This window comes from Colletotrichum jinshuiense, chromosome 10 (assembly GCF_051148585.1).
Source record: "Colletotrichum jinshuiense chromosome 10, complete sequence".
Taxonomy (NCBI): Eukaryota; Fungi; Ascomycota; class Sordariomycetes; order Glomerellales; family Glomerellaceae; genus Colletotrichum; species Colletotrichum jinshuiense.
Genome location: NC_139303.1, coordinates 116,131 through 137,692, shown reverse-complemented (window position 1 = coordinate 137,692; position 21,562 = coordinate 116,131). Strand labels below are relative to the sequence as shown.

At 50.1% G+C, this 21,562-nt stretch overlaps 2 protein-coding genes across 2 annotated transcripts; both read left to right on the top strand.

Annotated features, from left to right (window-relative positions):
• Positions 1 to 5,129: 5,129 nt before the first annotated feature.
• EsH8_X_000029 (uncharacterized protein) lies at positions 5,130 to 7,289 on the top strand (the record flags this gene model as incomplete). Its single annotated transcript, XM_083274117.1, has 1 exon — positions 5,130 to 7,289. The coding sequence occupies one exon, from the start codon at positions 5,130 to 5,132 to the stop codon at positions 7,287 to 7,289; it is 2,160 nt and encodes a 719-aa protein (XP_083119509.1).
• Positions 7,290 to 17,513: 10,224 nt separating this feature from the next.
• EsH8_X_000028 (uncharacterized protein) lies at positions 17,514 to 18,552 on the top strand (the record flags this gene model as incomplete). Its single annotated transcript, XM_083274116.1, has 2 exons — positions 17,514 to 17,932; positions 18,243 to 18,552. 2 exons carry the CDS (start codon positions 17,514 to 17,516, stop codon positions 18,550 to 18,552), a joined length of 729 nt encoding a protein of 242 aa, XP_083119508.1.
• Positions 18,553 to 21,562: the final 3,010 nt, after the last annotated feature.

The following is a 21,562-nucleotide window of genomic DNA, read 5'->3' as shown; positions in this document are numbered from 1 at the left end:
CAATGGGTGTGGCCCTTCCCGATTCACGCAGCCACGCCACGCGAGGTAGGAACCAGCTTCAACGGCCATTGTCATTCTTGCCCCGACTATAGTATTCAACATAATTACGTCAACCGCAGCTTACACTGCCCAACCCACCCATCCCCGTCTGTGTCCCCCGTCCTTTGAAGCTCCGCCAAATGTGCAAGTAACTGCCTCTTCTTATCTCCCCGTCCTCCATCCCCCTCCATCTTTGTAAACATCTTCAATCGTTTCCAACCTCGATCGCCTCCTGCGTACCGAATGGAGGAAAGCAATCGGGCACACGGACTGTATCCTCAGTTGGCATCGCGAGGTTTCCGAGTTCGTTAAGCACCGGGCAAGGGAGAGGGCCCCCGCGTGGGGCGAAACGCTACGTCACGTCGTGCGCACCCGCAAGCTTTTTGCCACACTGAAAGACCCTTCCGCTATAGCACCGGTACGCCTAGCTGCTGAGCACCAGCAACTTAAGTCCGAGGTCGGCAGGTATGCTTGTGCCGCCGAGGCCGGGGACGACTGTGTGTGCAACGATGAGGCTTAGGCGAGCGGACGACTCCGCCAGGTCAAGGAACAAGAGCACAGGCTACAGTCCGCAATGGTGGCTTAGGATCTACTGGTAGATGTGCTGGACGAGGCCGAGCAGACTCTGAGGGAGCGCCTTACGGTAGCCTCGGGAAATAGAGTAGGCAGCGAGCTTTCTCAGCCCCATAAGAAGAGGTGAGAAAGGGGCCAAGAGAGGATGCAAGGATTCACCGAGATGCTGGCATGATTAGTTGTGGCATCAGGAGAAAGTCTTGGGGAGATTTTGGCCCACGGGGCTTCGGATCGGGGAAAGCAGTTGGAGAAATGATTAGAGGATACAACAACTTTCAACGCAGTACTAAATACTCAAAAACAAAGTTCGACAGAGGCATGTGGACAGCACCGCGAGATGCACCAGGCTCTGATCGGCATGTGTGACCTATGACTGTCGCCCTCTAGTGTAATTCAATCATGGGCCCAAAGTCGACGCTCTTGGGGCTTCCTGGGTCGGTTGCTCGGGACATGTTGGAGCTAGGTGTCGCTAGGGATATCGACGTTGGAGCCATCATGAGAGATCTCGTCAAGAATCCTCACGAGCGATCATGCTGCTGGCACTACACCGCTTAGTGAGGTGGGCACGGATGGATACCTGGTCGGCTTGGAGGAGCGGTGGAGAGCCGTAACCTTGACAGCTGCAACGCGCAGCCCACCCTCACTTTACGCGCCTTGTCTGGCGCGTGTGAGTCTAGATATTAGGGTGGATTTTAAAGTGATGCCGATAGAGCCCCTCCAATGGCGCAGAGCAATCGCGTTGTAGGCGAGCTAGCAAGATGATGTGGTGTGATGTAGGCAGAGCCTGGGTCTGTTGGCCTCATCGTGTCCCTACACGTCTCTCCCCTGTGGTCTCGTGTATTAGGGGCGGCATGAAGTGGGCTTGCACGCTAGCGGTACGGCCCGACCCCTGGCGGGTACACTAGTTTAGGGCAGGCAGCGCACCGGGCTACGACGTTAAATATTCCACCTAGTACCATTTAACTCCATTCTCATCAAGGGAGGAGTGGTCTAATTAAACCCGTATCCTGGAACACATTAACTCAATTAAAAATTCAGGGAAAAAAAATTACATGCTTTGTAGACCAAGAATGGGTATTGGAATGGGCAAAGTTGGCTCATGCCAGAAATGGGGTGGTATTGGGACTCGATGGCTCAAAGCTGTACCGGAGCGATCCGCCGCATCCGCTCACACTGCATCTGCTGGGCGGCTCGCCATCACATGTGGTGTCCACGCAGGTATACCAGATGGAACGGTTAAGGCTGATCAGTAGTCGCCGACGGGTGGTCGACGACCTATCCGTTCTCGGGAGCTTAACCATGACGACTGCATGGGTGGGTACATCACCTTACCGTGTCTGCGATCCAGAGTCTCGTCCCCTACAGAGCCTTTCTCCTTAGAGCTGCTTTTCAGATTCTGAAACTTGCAATGGCCTGCGTCAATCGTCGTCATGGTGTGCTTCCGGGGTTTTCAGGTCCGTGTTACCTATGCACGGGTGACATTGGCCTGGTTTTCTTGTTTCTAGGAACGAGACCGGCTCCAAGTGTCAGTTAGCAGGGTGTTTGGTGGAATGCAGTCTTGGGAACACACGCAGACAATGTACACAAGACTAGAGATGGAGCCAGTCAGCACTCGTTGGGATAGTTCCTCGACAATTGGTAAATCCCCGTCACTAGTGGCACCAGCGTAGGCTGGCGGACCGGGAAGACGGCATTTTATTACCAGGGACGGGGTAAAGCCAATTGGCTTTATCTTAGAAGAATGCCTAGGGCAGGAGTATTTGCCTAATTAAATGTGTATATGTCTGCGTCTTTGGAGCAAAAATGGGGAATTCGGGCGTTGATGAAAATGGCGTCTTCCCACATTCAATAGGGTCATGATCGGTGTCTTGTGTTTCAAGGCGTGAGAGTATGCACGATATACCAAAGGCAGTATTAAATTGCTGCAATTCATGAATCAGACTCGGTGAGATTTGGTTTCGATCAAAGAGTGTGGTTTGTTTCCCGCATCAAGCCGCAATGCACCGTGGTGGTAGGGCCTGAGCGTTTTCAAACACATGGTTCTGGTCTTATTTTGATTCCCGTACTTCACCATCGCTTACCATGTTTCTTTTGGCCCAGAGTCATGTCGCTCAGCATCTGCTGTAGGTGATGACCGATGGGATTGGGGGTTTGTTGAGCGGAATTCCAACCAAGTCGGAGCCAAACAAAGTTACCCTCTGGCTTCCATTTTTGCCAGCTTCAGTCACAGACTGAGTACCAACAACAAATCCTCAGTCACCGGAACCGAAACGGCCCTGGAAGTAGAAGGAGGCACGCTCGGTGATACCGTTATCCACCACTTCCAAGTTGACGAAGCCGATCTGACAACATTGGGGTCATTCGCGAGAGCTGCGAGAGTACGTGTAGTTCTAGGGCTAAAGTTGGGACGGAAAGTGACACTGTCATGGGGACCAAGAATCTAATTACGGTAGAAATACACTAGACTGGAAGTTAAGTGTGATTAACAACTTTAGACTGAAACGAGCTGACTTACGCAGGCCTTCGATTCTCAGTTTTGCAACATTAACACCATGAGGGATTAGCTAGCTTTTGAGAAAGAATAAAGGCAGCGTTAAGAAACACAGTCTCTCTTGCTCGTTACAGAGGCACCTGCAGTCCTCGGAGTAATGGGTAGAGCAGATAGTTGAAAACTACTGTGGTCCTCGAAGATAGGCTTTGATCAAAAGGGCGGCAGAGGAGGCAGCCTAAAGAACAGTCGGGGCCTATTTGGAAATGAGTCTGCAAATGGAGCTTGTGACTTCCGGTCTGCCGTCGGGCTAAAACAGAGACACGCCCTCGGTCCCTCGTAGACGACACGACATGGGGCTAGCTGCGGCACGCGGACGAGCCTTTCCGAGCAGTTCCAGGGAAATCCAAGCGCGCTGAAGGCTGAGGGATTGCTGCCCTGCAATGTCCTCAATGCTTCGGGGACAAAGGTGGGATGGTGGGAAGTGCCGACTGCACGCTTGCATCGAGGGCGCCTCTTGGTTTAGACATGGCTGGCGAGCGATATTGAGCGACTTCAAGTTTTGGGGGGGTGGGGGAGGGGGGGTGTATCGGATCGTCTCCGCGGCGTTATTATTACGTAGATGACACCAGTACCCGATTGAATCCAACATATTTATTTTTACGATTCTGCCCTGGCTGCCTTTGGTTGACGACCATGCAAAAGCGAATACCATCCCGGCATATAATAGTCCCAGGCCACGACGGCGCGCGCCGTCTCCTGATTCATAGTGGTACAAGTTCTATTCGACAGCAAGCGACCAATTCCCTTGCAGACCTTCAAATGTGCTTGAGAGGTCGAGATGGGGAGGCACTTTTCCGCAGACGATATCAAGGTTCAAACGACTCATCTCCCGACCTCTTAAGTCCATATTCAAGTCGGTTTCATCACCGGAAAGGAAACGACCATGGCTGACGCAACAACACCAACAATGCCCTGGACCGCACCTTCGCTGTGATGCAGGTCGCAAGGACAAACTGGGGGCGCAGTGTTGGTGTTACCATCCACCCAGGTTGCCTCGTCTTCTCCACTATTCAATTAGGCAAATATTTTGAGGCACTGTTAGTAAATGAATCCAATTGGCTTTACCCCGCCCTTGGCAAAGATGCTGTTTACCCGCGCCTGATTTGGAGGCTTCAGCGAAAGTAATTTACAGGCTTTCGACTTTCCCATTTTCTCACCTCACAACGCCTCTGGCTACCTAATCTTGCTTGAAGAAGAAAAATGGCTTCTCCCAGATCGTGGTGTTCAAGTCAGGCATAGATATCTTAGTCTATTACTGCGCCACATCACAAAGGCACATGTCAAATATCAAATAGGATGAAATTCCATAATACTATTGGTGCCCGAACCCACCTTGGTGGGTGGGAGTTTTGCCAGTGCCAGTTAAAGTGGTTTCAAGTATAAGTACCGTCTCTTTGCTCCAGTTACTACACACTCGTTTACCCGCCACGAACGATGGCGACTCTCGGTGCAGCTCCAGCCTCCTTACATGATTGCTTGACGCTCTACGAGTGGGGGACACAAGCGTCGCCTATTACAGTGGCTGCATTAGATCGGAATGTTTGAGCGGTGGACGCCGAGGCAGAATACAATTTGAGCACAAAACGTCCCCCCTCCCAGCGTCTCTATAAGGCTGTGGCAGGGAACACTGACGGTGTGGCCTTCGCTCCTCATGCCAAGAACACGCGTAATTCTGTCTGTCTATATGATGCGACACACATGCATTTCAGATAGGCCGATCATCCTTATTGGCCATTACTAGCACAGCCTCGGCGTCCGTCAGACCACTTGTGCATCTTAGGCCGTATTATTTATTGTAGTGGGTTTTCTCTGACGCAATCATACATGTCTAACTACGTAAAGATGCCTTGTCGCTAATAAAAATTGTAAAAAAATGTCTAGACTTATCTGCCTTGCTCATAGCACCCTGCAGCTCAACTCTTACGTTGCCTAGGATCATACATTTCATTTCTATTCTATCGCTATTATGGATGTTGCAGGTCTTGCAGTCGGTATTGTAGGCCTCTACACAACATGTCGAGACTGTTACAACTTCTTTACCGCTGTGAGAGCAGCAGAGGCGGAATCTTCAGCTCACCGGCGCGAATTGGAGATTCAGCAGTCAATTCTGAAAGCCTGGGGGTTCCATTGGAAGATTCAAAATGAGAACGGCAACGAGCCAGAACATTCCGATCCCACTAGACGAAAGCGGACCAAACTTTACGAGTACCTCTTAAGCAACCGATTCAAGGCCGAAGGCGTCTTCAACACTCTTTCAGCCCTTGCCGATACACTTTCAAATCAGGAGAAACTCATCAAGCGCTATGGTATCCAGCTCCATCCGGCCCAGGGCATCCAGGATGTATCGCAGTCGGTCAATAACGTCCAATTGGCCATCCCAGGAACTACAATTGAGGATGTCAATCCGGTGATCAGTGAAGTCAGGCACCGTCTCTCAGGGCTTAACAAATTCAAATGGGCTTTGAAAGACAAGGAAAACTTTAAGAAACTTATCGTCGACTTGAGATCTCACAGCGAATCGCTCTATCGCCTTTGCCCTGAAAACGCATTCGAGTCAATGAACATCTACCTCACTATGGAATGCTTGGCAAGGCAGGAGTCGCCGACAGGTCTGAAGTGGACTTCAAGGCTCGCAACTCAGCATGCAGAAGTTGATGAACAGTCTTCAGTGCGAGAAGGCTACGAATTGCTCGCTTCGACGGCCAATTTGAAAGCATCGGTTAATGAACACAAAGACAGAGAGCACGCGGACGACAGCACTCTCACCAGCATCAATGAAGAGCAACACAAGATGCGGTATCTGGGAAAAGGCCTTGCCCTATTTGAAGATCAGGTAGTTTACGTGGAAATGCGAGACTACCGCGGACCGCCGCTAGAACTCACTCCGGACCAGAAGCAGCGATTGAAGCGTCGTCGAAACCGGGCACGATTCTTGGAATCATTGTCAATGCATACTACGATGAAACGTCATTACAGCATGGCTAGCACAGATCAGATCTACGAACAAAATAGCAGCGACGAGTCCGAAGGTGACGAACCCATCGAGGCGGTCAGGCCAGCCAATCCCAAGCTTCATGCTCTAATCAGGAACTTTGCCAACACCTTTCAAGGCGCGAACATGATGAAAAGAGTCTATGGTTTGGATATCGCCGGTATGATAGACCACACAGAAAGCGACCATAAAGGACATTGCAGTATTCTCTACAGGCTGCCCGGCACGATTGGCGTCCAGAGTCGTGAGCGGCCTGCAGAGAACCTGAAACTTCGCGCACCTGTGACGCTGCAGTCACTGCTTGGAACTAGGGAGAAACAAGGCATCCGATCTACACTCGGTGCGCGTTTTGAGTTGGCTAGAAAGCTTGTGCGTGCCGTTTGCCTGCTACACTCTAGCGGCTGGCTGCACAAGAACATACGCGCAGAATCAGTAATTTTCTTTCCTGAACATGTGAATGCACTCCAGGAGGATCGATACGAGATCAAAATCGAGATCGACGTCTCAAAACCTATTCTGATGGGTTACATCTTCTCACGGCCGGACGATATCATCATCCGAACGAATCCGTCAACGACAGAACAACCCACAGAAGATACAGAAAGCAGAACGAGGGCCAGCAATATTACTTATACGTGGGATGACCCGATGGACGAGAAAGCAAAGTGGAAACGTAGAAATGGAGCTCCTCGACCTAGCAGCATATACGGTCATGATATGCTACGAAAGGAAACCGTGAACGAGCAGACGAAAGAGCAAAACATCAGTGGTTTCGTGCTTGACTATTATCAGCATCCTGCGAAGCACGCGGATCCAAAGCGCCTGTATTGCCACGCATATGACGTGTACTCTCTCGGTATTCTTCTACTTGAAGTCGGGCTATGGGAGAAGTTGGAGAGCTACGAGGACACATGGCACAAGAATCCCGATTATGACGAAGAAGATCACTATGATCGAAGACGATGGGTTTGTCGAGAGTATCTTGACCGCCTCAGATGGGCATGTGGAGACACTTATGCGGATGTTGTGCTTAGTTGTCTTATGATTAACAGTAGTGACGACGAAGTAGCCAAGGCAAGTGAGAGGGAGCTTTGTGCTAGGATTGTAGCAGACCTAGAAGGATGCCAAGCTTAGTTTTTACTTGGAGATTATAGAGGTACTGTTCGGTTACCCAGCCAGAGTATGGGCAGGCGGTCAGCAGCAGCCGGCCGCGGCAGTGGAACCTGGAGATTCCACCTCTGGGGCACCATGAGACTACCAAGTGCCTCACAATATCCTTCCCATGGTTCGTGTTTCGTCCGTTTGCTTTGGGAGGCTCTGAGGGGAACCTGTCTGTTCTGTTGTCTTTGCTTCCATTTCTCTACTATTTCATTTCAATAAATGAGTTCAACACATAAGTTGTTATTTTTTCCATTTCGCTGCTCCTAGTTTTGGTTGTTCATGCAGCCGCCTCTGGTCATTTAGGGAAGTCTAGTTTCCCCGGCTTCATGATCGGCTGCTCAAACGCCTTGTCGGCTGTTTCGTTATCATGGTCGGTCGTTGGTGGGTTTCGAATGCCCTCACTCTGCTTTACTAGTCACTATCGCCATCGCTTGTTCCGTTTCAAATAAGGGAATGGAGTACGAGCCATACCAAGGCCTCTGGGATGAAGGTCAAGAAATATCGGAGGAGTCTATAGCATCCAAGGAAGCACTGGGGCGCACAGGGCTCTGATGCGGGCAAATACAGTCATGTGAAGATACATGGGAGTTTCTGGTTGATGTTATCAATGGGGCCCGCCAAACCACGAGGGAACGTTTGAGGATCGTACAATCTTGGTTAAATATTGTAGAGAATCCTACATTGCCTCTTGTGCTAACATGCACATTACTCCCACGGCCGTCACTGTGACTACCATATATAAATTCTTTCCCCCCTGCTCTGAAGGGTTTCAAAAGTCAATCGGAAGGATGAGTATTTTCCAGGCTACGGTTTCTGTCCCCTGGACATTTTCACTTGAGTGCTGGGAATGCAAGTGACAAGAACGCATCTGCGTTATGTCCCTAGCATAGTTCTTCCCTTTTGTCGCAGCTTATTTGGCCGATCATTCTGCTGGCTAGCGTCCACCTTAGAGTACCAGCACCGAGTCTGTGTCCATTCCAGCCGGAAATTCGGGGCCGCCGGTTCCAGGTAGACTCCGCAGTTCTTGTTCCACAAGTATCGATCGGCTCTCACCAGTCTGTAAACCAAGCCCCTCCCAGGTGGTGGACCCCAGCCAAGCCTTCCGTCCTCATTCTCTAATATCCAAAATGCCTTGATTCTTCCCATTTCTGTTGGGCTTTCGGGGTCAGCTCCAGCATCCACCTGTGGTCAGGGGCAAAGTGGAGTCGCCGCGACGGCTTCGGGGCACAAATGACGAATGAGATGCCCCCCGGCGTCGTGAGCACGATCTTGGGCAGGGCAACAGGCCAATTTGTCTCGGTGCTTGAAAGTCCATGGGCTTTCTGAGCATGGGGTGGGTGTCTCTGGGCGTCGACTGCGCATGCTTGCTGCTGCTGGTGTTGCTGGCGCCGCTCCGCCTCGGTCAACAAACGGATCTGGCCCGGGTCCGTTCTGAACAGGGGCTCGGCCGAGATTTTTCGTTTCCTTCCCGCTATCTGTGGAGAGGACGGGGAAGTGGTTGGGCGGGATATGTACAGAGAATTCAAGTGGCTGTGAGGGACTTGAATGGGGAAGCTGCTTGGATTGAGCAACGGCGGGTGAAACGTTGTCGACAACGACGACGACGATGACGACGACGACGATTTGGGTTTGGAGAAATGGCGTTCCACGTCGACGTCGAGTTGGCTGCCGCGGCTGCCTGTGAGAACAATGTCGTGGCTGGGAGCGGGTCTGGTATGTCCGCCGTCGCTGTCAGAGGAGGTCGCCCGAGAGGACGTCAAGCAGTACACAGCTTTTGGGACTGGTTCGCCATGCGAGGGCGCCAGGTGGGTGTTAGATGGCATTTTTGAATCAGAAGTTTCAAAAATGTTTTGGCCTTTCAGCATATCCTTTTTTATCTTGGTTGCCAAAGCTGGAGGGTCTCTTTTGATCTCGGTTGAAAACTGCGCGAAAGAACTTAGGCTGAATGATATACAGTTAGATAATGAACTGTTGCAGCAAGGCGAAGACCAAAGATGTGGCAGCACTTGGGAAGAGAAAGCAGCGTCGTCTTTGATGAAACCAGTAATCGTTTTCTTTCCATCATATTTCAACTAGGCTCTTCTCAAACCACGACGAATCAACCAATCAATGTATTAACGAAAGCACACACCTGCGCGGTGTATGCAATGGGCCGTGATAAATGATACCGTAGATGGACTGCAATCTTGATCTGGCTTATCTCCGTCTGGTCAACCTGCACACCTTCAACAAACGCCCATAAGGTGCTGAGGGAGACTGCATGCTGTGCAGTGCGTGCAGTAATCGCCTCTGAACTGTAGGATTGGGTTGCGCTGCAGGCCATGCGCAGATGATTCATGCTGGAATTAACCCACCAACCAATCTCACGGTCGTCAGATTCGGTGGAATTGATGGTTTGTGTAGTGGGATCGATGGGGGGAGGTTGGGTGGGTGATCAGTCCCACGGTCGGCTTCAATCGTGGCCCCTTGTAAACCGTTTGATCCAGTCGATTCGAGAGATGCGTCGATTGACAGAAATCGCCTGGTTCCTATGATAATGTGGAAGAATTGGTTGTGGGGGCGTTTTGGGTCGGGTCGTCGAATGTTCACAAAGCTGGGGAGGCTTTGGTGCTGAGAGAAGGCTGTCGAAAGAGAACAGAAGATAATCAGCCATTAAACCCATGCATGACAAGCCTGGGGCCTTGGCTTGTCTGCCCTGAATGATTGTTTGCCAAAAAAAAGAGGGAGCCCTCTTCCTGCATGATAATGCGGGTTCTGCCCGGTCCTATTCACGAAAACCCCGCCAACCGGCCGCCGCTTGGCCTGAAGCTGTGTCGTTGTTGGTTGGTTTCTCTCTCACATCCCAGTCAGGTCGAAGGCCGCAGAGTACCAATCGGGGGACCCCTCTCCTATTCTACGCCGACAATAATTGAGTTGGTTGGTCCAAGTTGCGAACTGTGCCCATGCCGGGCGGGTCTGTCGCAATGCAGAGGCGCATTCATCTCGGACGTATTGGTGTTCTCGGCTGTTGCAGCTTTGGGCAGCCTGCCGCCCGGTTCCTTTGCACGAATTCATGAGAAGCCACCTGCCACATGGCGATGAGCAAACACTGCCCTCGAAAGAAAGAAACCGCTGAAGATCAGCGTTGGTTGACGACGGATGCAGGGTTGGCGAAGTCCTAGCTGAGGACACAGAGCTGAACACGAGGACCGATGGCTCGGTGGGTTGCATGACATCACTATCCTTCTCATGCATCCAGCCCCTCCGTTGCTTCCCCTTGGATCATAGACTCCTACGTTGATCCACTTACAGATGTATGCCTTGCAGTGTTCTGGATTTGGCGGCAATGTACAGTCGCCCCAGACTCAGGTCCTTAGGTCACACGAGACATTAGTGACATTGTTTAACATGTCTTTGCAATGAAAAAGGGCAAGATGGGTATCTTATTTCCTCCAGTCTATGAAGCTGAACGCCGCCAATGCTCCCCGTCATTCATGTAAATAGTATCCATCGTTATCATCGTTATAATTAGTGTCCTGCTCTTGTATATTGTCGCCATCGCGAAGCGAAAGCGGAGTTAAATGCAGAGAAGAAGCACTGTCGGCACCGACAGCCGGCATGCAGTATCTAGAAGACGTGGCTTGTTCGTTGGATGATGCTCTCACTAATCGCCGTCAAAATGGCTGTCGGGGCTGATGCATTGGCTGGAGGCCACTGGCCTAGAGCCGGGGTGGTGATCTGACGGTCAACGGTCTGAGAGATGGATCGTCGCCAGGTGTGTTGGTCCTGGACGGGATATCGGCCCCATTGAGTGTGGGCGTTTGGGGTGGTGAAGATGACATGACCACGGATGGTGGTGGTTGACGACAGTTGTTGTTTTACTGAAGAGCGAGCGGTCAAGAAAGGTTACCGAAGCTGAGTGATAAGGCTGTGGCCAGGTGAGTCTAGCGAGTTAACCAGCGCGTCAATGTGCAAATCCTGCTGATGTACCAATAGAGGTAACGTTAAGATGCTGGAGAATATGCAGTTGATAGTGGCAAGGGATGCAAGATCGGCCACCGAGTGAGACCAAGACAACGGAACTCAGCGGTGGACGGGCGTGGAAAAGCGGGTTCTCCTTGCACGATTTCGACCGCACAACCCACTTTTCTCTGCGACATCAGCCACTAGCGTCGTCTCTGGCGCAGGCCACAGGTCCCAGAGTGCAGCAACGCCCATGTCAATTGCAAGCTGTTAACTTACACGCACACAGGCACTAAAACTCCTACATCGATATGAATTACTGCAACACCAAACTCGTCAAGAATCCTTCGTTCTCTCTAGACATTCACCATCCTGATCATAGCCAAGAGCTGAGAGCCTCGCTGTGAGAAAGCATAACAAGCAATTGTAGACCGGTGATCAAAAAGTTGATGAAGGGAGATTAGTTATCGGATGATGAGTATCACTGGCTGGAGAGAGAGTTTTGTTGCTTTCGACGCTTTCGGAGAGAAGCAAGCGAGTTGTGGGGACCGCAGCCGGCACATCTTCAAGCATCGTGTAACTGCCTACAATCCAGTAGGTTGCTGCTTCTTTGAATAAGGATGACGGACGAGGGAGACTGGTTATAAGTCCGATACCTAAATACATAAGTAGGTACGTAGATACGTAGATGCCCGGCAAGATGCTCCCTGGATGCCGGGCAAGTGCCATATGCTGGCAGACATAGGTGGAAAGAACCTACAACCAGGCAAGTACGGGCAACAATGAACAGCAGGCGCGTCTTCGGCAAATTTATGGGCCACACAGTATCTGGAATTAAGAAGAAAAGACGCATTTTGCTTATTGATAGTACGTATCTTATCTGCCTTACCCAGCAGGCGCAAGCCGCAACTGACTGGTCATCGGTTTTCCGTCTTTCACCTACATTTCATTCATTATCCAATGCGCCATCTATCAAATCTAGCCCTACTTCCTCTCCTCCCCTCTCCATCTACAGAAAGTCGACCGCAGCTACCGTTGGGCTAACAACGTCGAACGCAGCCGATTCCACTCCTCCATATCCCACCCCAAGCCGGCTTCACACCAAAGACTGTATTTTGAGCGACCAGGTAACAGCTTCAGATATCGGTCACAGAGCGTTTACATCTGACACCAAGTACGCAGTCGTCAAGAAGTCACCCCCCGCCCATTGTCATTCTACACCATGTAATCATTCTTTCTCTATGCCCCCTTTAGATACCCCTTCTTCAAACGCCCAAGAGAATTGTTCCGCGAGACATTCTTTCGGCATCCAACAGTAGAAAGAATACTTGAACTGACCATAATACTTTGCATCTCTTAAGCTTCAGCCTGAATCCTCCTCGATCTCGACCAATCTAACTCGCTTTAATCCCCCAATCGTTATAAATGTAGCTTTTTTCCTTCCTACAGCAACCCCATAACAAGGACGCGATTCTACATGCCTCCACCTGCCGCTTCATCGACGCCCCTCAGCCCGGATGCGGCTCGGATCGTTTCCCACTGCCGAAACATTGTCCGCGATGGCCAGTTGCGTAAGATAGCCATTTCCCGCAACACGACTTCTGGCAATGTCAACAATACAGACTCTCTCCTGGCCAACTTTGTCACGATGACCGAGACTGTCATCAACCAACTCGAACGAGATCATCCCGAGAGAAACTAGACAGCAATGCATGGCCAAAAAAGGGCCCCCGTTTCATTGGATATACAATGGTCACTGGTATGAATATCCAGAAGGGGAGAACTATAAGGGGAAGGGGGCTAGCTATTTGGCTGATGCCTATCAAGGTCTCTTAATGCAACCAGCGTGATGAATGCATTGCACAATAACATAGATCACCAAATAACGAGACAAATTGATAAAATCACCCAAGACGCCAGCTACTTTTGTTCTTTGGGGGCATTGATGAAGTCTCATGAATGGGGCCGGATGCGAATCTCTTATCCGTAAACGTGTTGTGAGTTATCGCCGGCTAGAACTTTGGAACCTTTTGCACTTCGCCGCGCCCCATCATCTCCATGTTCGCAGGGCCACTTGATGCGATAAATGTCACGTCATCCTCGCCTCAGAATCTTCTTCCCTACACAGGAAAGTACTGGCAACCTCTATCCTATATGGCGGGTTATCGGGAAGTCAGCAAAAGTCTATTGGCACCGGCCTGCCTGAACCCTTTCGACCGTTAGTAGACCCGGAAGCCCTTCACACAAGCTACTGTGAACTCACAGCTGACCACACATGACTCTCGGTTGAGAGCGAAGCCCCTCAAGTCGTACCCTCGTATTTGCCATCACCTCGCCGCGCTCTGATAGGATCCACTGTTCGTTTACCAGCATCATAAACCAGTCATCTTGATTGCCGCTATTCAGCCCTTGGCGCCTCTGGACCCCGCAGCCAGCCTCGGTCTCGGGTGGTGCATAGGCCTCGTCGCTGACGACTTCGACTCGGACATTGCATTCACCTATAATCAGGCCCGATTAAGGAAGCAACGGCATCTCACAACCTCTGATCCACCGGCTGGCTGTCAGAGATTCCTTCGTTCCCTGTCGACGCGGGCACCCCGTAGCTCACCATGTCCCCATGTCTTTCTACAAATTAGTTTCTACACAATGACTAAAAAACAACGACAACTGCATTGCAATTAGAGAACAAAAGTGATGATTGGAATCATGAGTAGAGCTCGTTATCTGGGATCAAAGAAAATTCCATACCGACGTGATCAGCAATGATGCAGCCTCATCTCCACATCGAACTTCACGTTTCCCTGCTTAAACTCATGCCGAGATATACTGATTATTGCCTAGCATCTATCACATACGACCATACCCACTGGAGAACTCGGGATCCCGTCCGCTCTCCCATAGATAAGCCAGTGAGGGCCGGATTAGTAGTTGGGTCGGTGACGACCAGCGAATACCTGGTGTTGTATGTTTTTTGTTTTTTCGGGAGGTTTCGGCTTGTGTAAGTAAGTAAGGGTTGTTATCCCGGTTTGTCCCCTGTGGTCATAGCTATAGCGGTCCTGGTTTCGGCTGTCCAATACAAGCAACGCTATCTCGCAACTCAACCACTTAAGATACCTGAAATCCTGTCCTTGCATCTCAAAGTATAAGGGTTACTAAACGATCTTGAACTAAGTGATGTCACTAAACTGAACGCACTAGCTGTAAATCTTTATACGCTACTTCTTTATATCCTGTTATCTAGAGCTGATTGATAATTCAGGAACATTTTTAATCTAATCACTCAACGAAAGGAGAGCACAGCGTTCAAGAAAAAAAAGGCTCAGCTGGGTAGACAGCCTAAAAAATGTCATTAACGTTGCTAATCTACAGGTGCAAATTCTAATAGGTGGCCATTGGGATTCTAATAATTATACCAAGCAGGTATACTGTGTACTCCATCGAATGGCCTCAATTACATCTGTACCAAAACTGAAAATGTACATTTTTACTCCAAAAACGCCGAAATGTAAGCATTTAATAGGGCAAATATTTCTCGGCATTTCCAAGCAATGGATCTAGATGGCCTTACCCCGCATTTAGCGAAAATGGGGCCCCTGCCGCACTCGATAGGGTACCGGTGGAGCATGACCATGGCTGTTTCACTTTACTCATGCACAACACACTCGCTTCGTTAATGTCGAGGACAGATTCCATTACCTATGATAGGTAAGTCTAGCGTGTGGGCCCGTGCCATTCTGGCAGACGAGTAAATCACAACGTAAGCTACTTCGGTAAGTTCGGATTGCGGGAAGGGCACTAAAGAAACTTCAAAGTTAGGCGCAGGAATGCAACAGACTTGGGCTTGAGCAATTTCTTGATACGTTAAACGTCTCATCGTGTAATCGACATTCGGTACACACAAACTGATATATTAGAGGCGGACAGAAATTTCAATTCACTAGATGAGTACCTCCGTAGACCAAAGCCAACAAATTTTATTTGTCGCAGATCCGCACCTCTCTGCTCTGTATGCTCTTTATTGCTGTCCTTCAATACCGTCTGTCTTGCTTTCAGCGCAGTATTGATTACATAACCCAGAAACTCGGGCTTAAGAACATATAGTACATTTTTAAACCGGAAGCGAAGCAACATGCTTAACACGACGATAGTTTTGACCCATGTCACTCCGGTCCCCGAGCACATGTCTCGTGAGGACGCCTTGTCGCGACTTCATGACGCCGAAAATCACATTAAAAGCGACCCAAATTTGACGCACTGGAACCTCCGAACACCCAAAGTTACCCCTACAGTACCCGAAGATGTAAACCCTATTGCTACAACTGAGTGCTATACAGTCACCGACACTGTGCCGACAAACCTACCGAAGGCGTTACCCAAAGGCATGCTGGAAAAGAAGAGTGTTAGCGAATACGAATTCACCTTTACACCGGATGGATCCTTTGTTCGCATCTACTGCCCACTCAACGTCTTGATGGAGACGCGTTGGAGGGTCCAGAACGCGAGTGGCGGTGGCCTTGAGTTGGAAGAGAAAGTCAACGCCCAGTGTTCTCGTTTCTTGTTGGGCATAGTCAAGGGAGAGTTGGAAAAGAATTGGAAAGAAGTCCATCAAAAAATTCTCACTGGAAAAGTGTAAAGAGGCCAAATGCAACAAGCTAGCCCGATAGATGTGGTATGATTTTATTTCTAGCGGCTTTCTTCTTTATGTGGAAAATGGCAGCCACTTGGCAATCAATAGGTGGACAATACATGCAATATTCACTCATTCTTCATTCTAAAGATCTCTCTGCGAATGATCTCATTCTCAAAATGGGGCTGGGAACGTGGAACAAGTGATCTGATGGATACTGCAACCAGGGACAAGACGAACGTGATGTAGCAAAGTATGTAGCCTGAAATCCATGAACCTATAAAGCGGGGGAGGGCATTACCATCATCATGCATCGTGGGAGATTTGAGCAGACCGAGAATGGGTGGTGAGCCAGCGAATGGGTTGTTGAACAGATTGTTAGTTAGTTCAGCACAATACACAAGACTTGGTAAAATCACAAGTGTACGTGTCACTTTTGTGGTCTAATTACATAATGCACGTTGAGCGATGCGTGCTGTGGTGCGGTCATGGTCAGGCGAGATTCTGGGCGGGCAAGATTGAGATTGAGGGCGGGCAAGATCTACCGTATGCCGGCCGCAGTCTAGGCCGGCCCCGCTCGCACTAACCGTTTGCACCGAAGAAGACCGTACTCTCGGATCGGGGTCGTTCCGCAACCCGGGGAGCCCAACAAGTCCAGCTTACATCAGACATACCTTACTTCTCTTGTCGTCTCTCGACGAACACGCTGACCTTGTGTCTGCAAACATTACGTGATATCCTCCTCTATGCGTACACACGTCTACCTCGGAACAGCCACAACTCTGGGACCATGTGAGCGATAATGCAACACGGACACTGGGGGAATGCTCACATTTAATGATGATGGGCTGTTGGGCCCGCTCCTGGCCTACATTTCTATCTGGGAAGGAGGTGTTAGGAAAATCCTCACACATCTAAATAGGAGGGCATATCTCAGCTCCCAGAGCACCTTGAAGATTCAGAAGGGGAGAGGTAGTCCTCCGGACGGGACATATACACCGGCCTGCGGGTGATACGCACAGAGTGATCTTGCCTCAATCCCATATCTCGCGTCCTAATTGACTTAAACAATCAGCCCTAATATTACGTAATTCCGCTAGACTGACCCTAGCACGTATTACGGTGGCACAAAGGACATTAATTATACCTACATTCCTCTTACTTGCAAAGGCTCAGAAACTTCTATACCCCTATCTATATGAACTCTTCCGTATGGAGAAAATCTGCTATGCATCGGAACGAAGTACCTCGACTTGGCCAATGAGATTTCAATACGTCAATACCAGCCATGAAATTGCCCTTGTTGATGCCTAGCATCTATTTAGGAACCATAGTCATGAGAGGCTTGGTGACAGTGCACAGAATCGCATGGAATGCAACCTCCCTTAACAAATTCCCGGCTACTATCCAGACATGAAAAACAGTCAAATTGCGTTTAGCGCCTATACCTCAAAATGTGTTGTCTCAAATAAGAAGATTTTGTTTACTATTTTACTACCAAGTTGTGTCAGTAAAAGTGGCGAGGATAAACTCTATAATAAGTATTTAAATAGATAGCAGGTACTATAAGCACTTGTGCCGGAAAAAAAAACCGGGACGACTTTTCCAATCAGTACCACCAGCATACGATGGAGGCCCGCATCTTGCGGCTTTACGCCGTGGCATCGGCAGTTCTTTTCGGGTCGACTGCCGGCGTCTCAGTTCTCGGCGGTCAGTCTTCGATGGCATTAGCAAACGCCGCAGTAAAAGACAGCCGGCTGACCATCCTCGGATCAAACTACAACGGAATCCCCCCGATACCTTTAGCAGCCTTTGGGATAATCAGCGATCTCGACGCTGATAAATTCTCAGGCGCAATCTTGACTAGTGGGACGGCAGTCGATGCAACAATTACGGGTTCCCAAAGCACAGGCTATGGCTACCGCATGCAACAGGTTTCATGTCCTGGGGGGCCTAGTCAAGAGTACGGCGCGATTTCAATCACCCTTAGTGTTCCCCCAGACGTGAGCAAACTCGTGATCAGGTACCAGTTTGCGACCGCGGAAGGGTAAGTAACCCTAAGCCACTGAACCAGATTGGCAGAGTAGACAGGCATTTACTGGTTCTTAGGGAACCCCTGCCGTCTCCGGACTCAGCCTTCATCGATGTGAATTTTGCGAATCTCGTCCGCGTTTCCTACAATGCACCGGACGTGATGTATAGACCAGGGTCTGACCTTAAATACCCAAGTGTGGGGTTGCGCCATGAAGTGATGGTAGATGCCCCAGAAGAACTTAATATCCTGGACTTCATCGTTTGCGATGCTATAGATGGCATCTATGACTCTGCACTGATATTTGATATTTCTGGCTTTCCAGCCCCGGTGCCACCTGTATACCCCTTGGCAACCACGACAACCTCCTCGTCTTCATCCACCGAGCCTCCGTCTACTGCATCTTCTACCAGCACGCTCTCGCCTTCTACGACTTCTTCAATAACTTCCACGCGATCATCAGCAACAACTACATCCACTGGAATTGTGCTCCAACTCACTACATCTTCGACCAGCACGCTTTCAAGTACCACTTCTTCGCCTTCTACAACACCTTCAAGAACTCCCCCTACACCCATAAGGGCCACCGAGTCTGTGGAGCAATCTACTGCTTCGTTGTTGTCTTCAGAAACTGAGGGCACCGTTTCGACTTCATCGTTTTCTAGTCCTACGGTTGTCTCTTTGGCGTCTTCTGAGCAAAGTTCACAAGCTCAGAGCTCGTCCTTACTGACTGTATCTCCTTTAGGCCAAGGTTCATCAGCGGCCAGCACTACATTGCCTATAGCCACTTCAACTTCTGTAGCACCATCAAGTGGTACTGATGTACCTACAATTGATGGCTTTGTCTTTTCTGGTTGCTTAGGTTCACAAGCTGGCTTCCCTGGCTTTATTGAGGTTGGGAGAAGTACGAATATGACTCCGCAGCTATGTATAACTTTGGCGGCTCGGGGTTACAAATTCATAGGCGTCTTCTTTGAGTAAACATGGGCTCTATACCTGCGTTAACAGGTGTACCGATACTAACCTTTGGTTTTAGTATCTGCTATGGATCTCAGTCCCTCGAGGCAACAAATTTTGTTCCTAGTGGGAGGTGTAGAGTGCGATGACCTGGAGATGACAAACAGATCTGTGGCGGCAATGTAGCGGCCAATTCACCTGGTCTCCCAAGGCATCTTAGGTCCAAGCGAGCTGTCTCCTCAAGCATCTTGCTTACAGTCTACAGCCTTGCTGTCAGCTTACCCAATACTACTGCAACCGGAGGTTTTATCGTCTCTGGGACAGCGCCTGTGCCCCTTCTAAGCCCATCGAATACCGAGACGAACAATAACGTAACGCGACCTACCAATATTCCTGGCCTGGGGGTTGTCACGGTTACTACCTCTGTTGTGACAACAGTGACTTACACAACTGTCAACCCTGTAGATCCTACAGCTTTCATTGCGGTGGAGCTCTGTACTACACTATTTTTCGAGGACTGTGGCTGCGATACGCAAACCACTCCCGAGGTCAGTCTAGCTACGATTGTCGTCAGCTGCGATAGGTGCGGCTATAATGGAGCAAATGTCGCCACACTTACTGTTTCAGCGTCTGCCAGAGTCATCCATGCGCTCTCGGCCGGAAATAAACCTGGATCCAACGGCTCACCGGATGCCATCAATCCAGAAGCAACCGGGGGTCCGGCCGGCGGCAGCTCTACGGAAGCCGGACCTGCCGCTGCACCTACACAGAGAGGCTCAGCTGGTCCCTCTCACCCCACTGCACCCGCTAGGACACAAGGTGATACCTCATCTTTGGACAACGATTCAACTTCTGCGCGCCCAAGAATTGTCACCGTTGCTTCTGCAAAAGGACTTCAGGATGGCCTGGGAAAGAATTGTCTCATGTCTGTGATAATCTGCCTGACCACTACAGCCTACCTTCTTGGCTTGTAAATATTGGGTTGTGCGTGTCTATTTTCCTTTTCTGGAGGCGCCTGCATCTTGGATGGTAGTGTGGATGCGTCGACTGGATGCGCCCTTCTTCGACACCTCCATGCCCAAGATCTGCACCTCGTATATCGTATTATATTAAGCTGCAGATTACGATTACGCACATGTATCTACATATAGCGTCTGGGGTGGATGCCACTGTTGACATCACAGGGTACCGGTATGGGTGGTACATTAACGTGGGAAAATTAAAGCTGCAATTTGTTCTGTCTTCGTCTGTGTAAAGGAATGACATGACCATGCCTGCCTCGTCCATCGACACTTGCGTCTATCGCTAGGTGTCCCCTCAATTAGGTAACTAATACCTGGTGTCCTCCTGCCTTTGGGTATCTCTTCTTTCCTCGCCTCACCTCGCCACGCTCGCACTGCTTTTACAGTTTGCATCCTTTCCTTCTTCCTATTCTTTTCCTAATCTCCTTCTCCTCTCTTCTTCTGATACAACTGAAGCCCCTCCCCTTTTCTTCCTTATCCCCGTAAGTATCTCAAATAGTGTTTCTCATCTCTTGTCTCTCATATCTTACACATTGTCGCCTCTCGCCTCTCGTCCGCCATGACGCGCCTGCATAAGAACATTTCCGACGCCCTCACCAGTACAGACAGGCTTCTCATCCAAGTGCACGGGAGACAGATGCCTCGGTCTAACAGACTGACTCTATTCGTGCCGACTCACTCCACCATACGCTACGCGGCCAACATTGACGGCGGCGGGGTACCCGTCGTCACGATAGCATCCGTACCATTAGCAGCGTCGGTACCAGCGACTTGACCCTGCCTTTGAGATTGAGCAGCCTGCACACGAACGACTCCGTACACCTCAAGCTACATCGAGACTTTCTTCCTCAATAACAAGGAAATCATAGACGACAACCAAACGCTTGCCAGCCAGCACCAACAACACCAACATTTAGCTGCATCGTCAGTCCCTTTCATCTCAGACCCTCCACAACCCAGCGAATGCCGTCCTCGCCAAACACGCTGGAGGCAGAAGACCAAATCAAACGTTCAAAGATGCGCCGTCGTGTTGCCCGGTATCATCAGTCAATAAATAACGCGGTGCGGCTTGGCGTCACTACCAACCACGACAAATCATTCGTCATGGCATCTTATGACGAGCTAATGAAGCAGTACGACACGGCGCTCGCCCGATATCATGCTCTAGCGCCTATGGCATTGGAGTGCCTCGAGCCGGAGGGACAGTTGCGCCGGTTTGGGTTGGGATGTATCGACTTTATGAGCAACAAGACGACCTGTGAGCGCGCATGTGTTCTACAACTAGACAAGAGACCTATCTAACGATTCAGTGTACATGCATACTATGATAGTATTGACTCCAGGAAGTCCCCGATGTTTCGTCGGGCCTGTTCCTGATTCCATTGCGGCCAAACAGATAACGTCACAGACGAAGAGGTCTGTCTCCAAGGGTTTCTGCCACCGCAATACATGGCTGTCACTAACGGCGTCGACTGCAACTCCCCAGATCACAGGGACCAGTAAGGTACACATCCGCTGAAGAAAAGGACATTGGTTCCGAGTCGGGAAGACCTCAAAACGTGAGCGTGGAAAGCATGTCATTCTTGCATCATCCCCAGTGCTTTAGGGGGGATGTCCTCCTCCCTTAGGCGTCGACAATTACATGTCGCCGCACGTGCGGATTGAT